Source organism: Sander lucioperca, chromosome 19 (assembly GCF_008315115.2).
Source record: "Sander lucioperca isolate FBNREF2018 chromosome 19, SLUC_FBN_1.2, whole genome shotgun sequence".
Classification (NCBI taxonomy): domain Eukaryota; kingdom Metazoa; phylum Chordata; class Actinopteri; order Perciformes; family Percidae; genus Sander; species Sander lucioperca.
The window spans coordinates 12,279,151-12,285,168 of record NC_050191.1 but is presented as its reverse complement, the minus strand read 5'-3'; the positions used below and the strand labels follow the sequence as shown (position 1 = coordinate 12,285,168).

Here is a 6,018-nt window from a genome sequence, read left to right as displayed (position 1 = left end):
GGTACTTTGCGATGGGACCATCTACGCTGTGAAATGCTCTGTATGAGTCGTCTGAGTGAAGAGAGACAGAACATGACTAAATTATTATGGATTCAGACAATAGAAATGGGCCTGTACACTAGGTATATAATGCAGAGAGTGAGTTCAACTTGAAAGTATAGTATCATTCTACTTGCCAACTTCATTTAAATGATTAGGTTTAAAGATGCGTCAATTAACTGTCAGAAGTCCAATTACTTTAACAAAATGATTAATTCCAAGATTAATTTGTGGGAATGCCTCCTGCTTTAGGCAACCATTAGTACCAATTTAGGAACATGCAGTCATTTTGAAAATGTCTCGTCTTTAGTTGCAAGACTGTCCCAAGATATCCAAAAGTGTTTATTATGCAGGTTAGTGAAAATCTGATCTATGTCCCTTTCCGTACCTGAAGCAAGTCTCATTTCAACTTGCAACTCTCCTCTTGCATTTTCAGCATATGGTTCACTTGTGCGAGGGCTGGTGAGGAAGGCCACAGCATGGTTTGTGTTGATGTCATAATGACAAGAAACCTTTAGACTTTAGAAAAAAAGAGACAGCCCATGAGACAACTTTAGTGTGTGTAGGGGTAGAACTGATGATTGTGGGACACCCCCCCCCCCCCAAAAAAATAAATAAAAATAACCCTTAGGTTTTGTCATTGGCTCCGTTTTATCTGTGATGGTACCAGAGAGTGATTCATGTTTGTATGAATGTTGCATCTATAGCTTCCACTAAGTAATTTCTTGAAATTTAGTGTCAGTTCACAGATCTCCCGGGTGGACATAAATGTGCTTTAGGGCTGCAAACAATGAATCTGCCGATAAATCTTCCGATTTATAATTGGTCTATAAAGTGTTCCAAAGAGATATTTTGCTTGTTTTGTCCAGCTAAAAGTCCAAAACTCAAGATTCTCAGTTTGCTATCACATTAAGACTAAGACATGCAGCAAAAGCTCAGTTAGAAAAACTAGGACATTGGCACGACTTGTTTGACACATTTTAGCTCCATGGGTTTTAAGTCACTTACTGATACTCTGGTTCATCCTTATTTGATTCCCTTTTCATTTGAAGTTCATCTGGCACAGAGATTTCATTTTCATACATCATCATATTTGGCAAAAACTGAGAAAAAAAAATATATATATATATTGTTTTGGGTCACTCTGTGTTAACAGTCTGCATTCAGGAAAATAATTCAACAGCATGCTACCTTTCTGGTCGTCCCACAGGAGTTTCCAGTAAAGACAAAATAAGCATAGTGGTCATTGCTGTAGGAGGGACCACAGTGGGGGTCTCTGAGGGTGAGCTGCCTGGGGTTTAGACTGGGAACTGACTCCAGTTTCATAGCCAAAGCTGTCATGGTTCCATTAGGAAAACACTCTGAAGAAAAGGAGGAGGATCAGACATTAATCAGAGTCAGGTTAGTGCCCCCACCCCCAGACACAAACATTTTGTCTAACAAACCAGTCAGTGTTGAGAAGAAATTGCAAGCCAAAGAGAATTCTTTGATATTTTTGTTGGCCTCAGGATTCTTCAGAGCCACATTGAGTCTGCTTCTGATGGAGGACCCCTTAACAGCCTGAGAAGTTAGTCAAACAAAAAAAATAAGTTACACATTATAATAGGATGATAATCTCTACAACAAAATGTCACCAAGATAAATCCCTGCACAGTCAATACTTTGGTTAGGTAAACCCATTGTGATGGTACCTCTTTCGCAACAATGGGGGCATAAGATGGTACTTTAAAACTGAAGTGTGTTCCATTGTCCATGAAGCCGTACTGCTGAGCCAAGTCCGGAGTCAACACTTGTCTTCCTACTATGGTCTGAAAGTTGAAGCCGTGGGTCCCGTGTTTCACAAGGACATAAAAGTTTTGATCATCACAGCCACCAGAGACAGAGGGAGGAACTGCAGAGGGGGGAGAAAAAAAAAAGTAAATTCCCATTTTATTATGAATAAATCCATCATATCCCCGAGTACAGACCTATGTCTTCTATTTTAGCTTCCAGATAAGCAGAGAGAGAAAATGGAGCAAACTCTGGCAGGACCAGCAAGCCAAAGGTCAGGTGAAGAGAGTAGACTGTAATGCCCTTTTCTGTCTGTTGGGAAATACAGAGAAAGATTAGCCCTCAAAATTAAAACAAACTATTTTTTGCATGTTATTTCCAAGTTGGGAGTAAAGCTTACCATTTGTAGTACGCTAGGGTCCGTGAAGGGCACTTCAAGTGTAAAGACCTTTGAGCTGCTGTTGCGGGACTTGTGCTGCAGGATATTAAAGCCTCTGACATTGCTGTCCGCCACCGACAAAACCTCATAGGGGAAGGTGATGTTCATTAGTGCCACATCAGAGATGAAAGGCCCAAGCAGCACCTTAAATATCTGCTCATTGGGAACAGTGTCTGTGGAGCAAAGAGGAATGAAGGCAGCTTACAATATATTCAAAAATGGCCAAGAGTACCAAGATAAGAAGACTCACTGTCAATAACTTGCAGAGGACGAGACAGAAATGGTGTCGTGATGGGAAGGAGGACTTTGTATCGTGTGTCCTCGTGAGTGTTGTCTTCAGTCCAGAGCAACTCGAGCATCAGCTCAATGGTATAAGTAGTGAGGTACTGACCATCCTGAACATGACTCTGCAAAAATCAAAAATCTTCAGTAAGGCATTCCCTTAAATTATATTATAATCTTGACAACCCCAAATAAAAAAAAAAAGTAAAAAGTAAGCCCATGCAGGCTGGGCAACCTCATTCATTCACATATGAAAATGGTTATAATAAGTAAATCTGACCTTAAAGTGGCCACCAACAGCCCCAACAGGAATTTCAATGACGATGTGTTGCTCATTGACAGACAACACATATTGTCTGGCAGCCATCTCAGCAGTGTCGAGCCTCTGGCCATCGACGCCCATGTGCACCTCCAACAGTTTAGATTGACCAGAGGAAATCAGAGAGTCAATGTGCCTCGGCAGGATCCAGCTGATTGTGTTTGGAGTGAAAGAAACACTACCTGAACACAAAAGGCAAACGCATACAGCACTTTAGCCAAGGAAAGACCAATATAGACACGTTTAATGATTTATTGATCTATAGACACATCCAACGATCAATCTAGTCACTCTCATACCAGTCTGTTAAATATAAAAAAAGGAGTGGTATCAAACTCAGCAAGAAAGCAAATAACCGTTTTATGTCCCTACAAAAAGGTGCAAGAGTGCCATTCTTAAAAAGGCCTTCTCCACACTGCAGTTCTATCAATTCTAGTGGAGAAATGAGTTTGCCTCATTGTAGTCATAAATATATTAAGTCTAAAAATACTGGAATCGGGAATAAAATAACCACTATGTGCAAGTTGCTCAGTAGTAAACTGCTAAAACCCCCAAATGCAAGAGCCACAATTCCCAGAAAATACTAAAGATATAACCTCAGAGTGGTAGCTGTGGCCCTGCCTAGTGTTCTCCAACATTACCCTCCAGTATTGGGCAAGCTGCTTCTGCATTGATTTGAGTCACCAGCCACTTCTTTTCAAATTTCACTGAAGTTTTAAGCACCATCATAGGCACACCGGCTACCTGCAGGTTGAGATTACAGAACATGGTGTATGTAAATGCTTTGTTTACTCCATTTCATGCATACTGTGGTCATAAGAGAGAATTGAACTCCTAAGGATGTGGGTAATGCAACATACTGAGGGGGATATAGATAAAATAGCCTACTAATGTATTTAACTGTGCCAACTGGATTTCAGACAAAGTAATCCATTTAAAAAAGGCAGTCCGATTAAATTATCTGATCCAATAGTTTACTGCAAGTGTAAGCAAGTAGGGAGTTCTCTAATGGGCTGCAACTAATTTAGCCAGAGCCTGCTTGAGGGGCAAGATGTCCAAAGTAAAGCTTGTTTAAATTTTAGTGAACTGCAGTCCCACTTACATTCTGGGTGTACATTTCAGGTGAAGTCTTTGGGATTCGCAGAACCAGCCTTGTAGGGGTGTTTACGATCCCATAACCTCTGCGCTGGGCCTCAGGGACATTCATGATCCTCTCCTTGGGAGTGAAGAACACGAGTGTTGTGATTCTGAATCCTGCATCTATGGGTTGTTTCTGTGAAGCAAATATCAAAAAGACATTATGCAGAAAAAGAGAATATACATTTAAAAAAAAAAAAGACAATCTAGCAACTAGCTCATCTAACCTTAGCAGCGTGTCGAACATCACGAAACATCGAATTAGCCCCTGAGACGGGATGTTGAGGCAGGGCATAATCATCTGGAGCTGACCTCTTCACAGACACCTAGAAATGAGGACACTACATAAGTGATAATCAATCTCCCCCTCACCCCTCTGCAGTGACATCAAATGTACCAGCCTTGATGCTCATACGGGACATAAAGCCACTTATCATATAGACTGGAAAATAACCCCTGAGAGTGATGCTGCATTCACTTGCCTCTATATAGTTGTGGACACAGACAATTTCCCTGGAGGCCCAGGCAGTGTAGTGGCAGGTCTCAGCCACCTGGTACAGCTCGTCTTCAACCATCCGATTCCCGTGCAGACGAAGATTTAACTTTGTTGTGAATGCTTTATCGTCCTACGAACACATAGAAATAAGACTCAAAATGATTAACACATCAAAAAATGTGGTGCTTTTCTATAAAAATTACATCTCCAGTCTTTTTACCACATTTTGAGCAAAACAGTTTTGAAGGGAGGCATAAATCATAGCATTTCCCAGAGGGTCTATCTTCATGCTGAAGCCACACATAGAAGCTAATGTTGGTGTAAAGAGGATTGCAGAGTTATCTGAGGATGGAAAAGAGGACAGTTAGAAGAAAGAAAGTGAGACACAGTTAAGAAAAACACACTGAATTCAGAAATGTCAGCTTACTGATGACACCGGACACTTCAAGAAGATTTCCTCCAAGTGGACCGACATCCACACGCATGACGTTCCCCAAGCATTTTGAGTTGATATCTGGTATTAAACATTTATATAAGTAAACAGCATATGGTACAAAAAAAAACATTCAAAAATTGTAAAAAATAAAAAAATTATATATATATATAAAAAAAAAAAAAAAACTTACTTATAGAGGGCTTCTTTTGAGCCTTTATATTTACAACAGCTAATAGGAGAGTAAACCACCTGAAAGAGATGGAATATGATATGAAAGTAGCAAGAAAAATCCAAAACCTTACATGAAAGCAGTGGATATAAATAAAACTACAAACCACAATCCAACTAAACAACCCATGGCACAAGAGGTAGGACACTGGTGACACAGTCCCTGTTTTTGCCGTTTTTTTAAAGAGTTTGTGACGGGAATTAACTCTACAGGCTTCCACCTATGGACAGGATAAGGGATGTTCCTGCTTAACAAATATAACCACACACAGGTGAATCCTATTCCGGTCTGATTGGGATGACTGTGTGGACCTGTGTCTTGTCATGTGGCCTGAAGTGAGTCTCAACATAAACTGCAAAGAGATTGATTTACCTAGTTGACTTATGTCACCATGATCATCTACAGCGCTTCTATATGCAGGTGGGCAAACATAAATCAGTAAAAAGTCACAAAATAGATCTTGCAGGAAATGTTTTTTTATATAGAAAATTTTGGTATGAATAGTGAGAATGAAATGTGGAATAAAGTGTTTTAAATTTTAAATTAAATTTCATAAATTATGTTTTTGGCATTTTGACAGGAAATGAGAGAGGGAGCGATGCAACAGAGTGCCCAACTAAACTTAAATAAAGGGCCTTTGTGATTCATGGTCAGCATCTTAACCCCCGAGCCACAGGGACACCACAAATTTAGAAGTTTTCATGATCCTGGAAAAACCAGCTCTTTAAGTTTTTGTATCACATAAATTAAAGTAACGGTCACAGTACAACTTTCATCATAATGACATGTTAAACTAAAACAACAAACGGAAAGAGTTTCAACTTTTTTTTTAAATTAGGAGATTTTAAAAGAGTGTACATACATGATCATT

At 39.7% G+C, this 6,018-nt stretch overlaps 1 protein-coding gene across 1 annotated transcript in view; it reads right to left on the bottom strand.

The window, feature by feature from the left end:
* LOC116066419 overlaps positions 1-5,387 on the bottom strand; it is a 6,241-nt gene extending 854 nt beyond the window's left edge. Inside the window, exons 1-18 of the mRNA XM_031322484.2 lie at positions 5,254-5,387; positions 5,109-5,167; positions 4,910-4,996; positions 4,703-4,824; positions 4,469-4,612; positions 4,214-4,312; positions 3,952-4,122; positions 3,491-3,593; positions 2,811-3,031; positions 2,499-2,655; positions 2,210-2,421; positions 2,007-2,121; positions 1,731-1,930; positions 1,485-1,599; positions 1,231-1,400; positions 1,048-1,142; positions 428-558; positions 1-51 (exon numbers count right to left, since the gene is read on the bottom strand). The exon at positions 1-51 is cut by the window's left edge and continues 136 nt beyond it. Of these exons, the coding sequence (XP_031178344.1) occupies positions 1-51; positions 428-558; positions 1,048-1,142; positions 1,231-1,400; positions 1,485-1,599; positions 1,731-1,930; positions 2,007-2,121; positions 2,210-2,421; positions 2,499-2,655; positions 2,811-3,031; positions 3,491-3,593; positions 3,952-4,122; positions 4,214-4,312; positions 4,469-4,612; positions 4,703-4,824; positions 4,910-4,996; positions 5,109-5,167; positions 5,254-5,276 (2,275 nt within the window). The 5' untranslated portion in view covers positions 5,277-5,387. The remainder of the gene's footprint in view (positions 52-427; positions 559-1,047; positions 1,143-1,230; positions 1,401-1,484; positions 1,600-1,730; positions 1,931-2,006; positions 2,122-2,209; positions 2,422-2,498; positions 2,656-2,810; positions 3,032-3,490; positions 3,594-3,951; positions 4,123-4,213; positions 4,313-4,468; positions 4,613-4,702; positions 4,825-4,909; positions 4,997-5,108; positions 5,168-5,253) is intronic.
* Between the last annotated feature and the right edge of the window lie 631 nt (positions 5,388-6,018).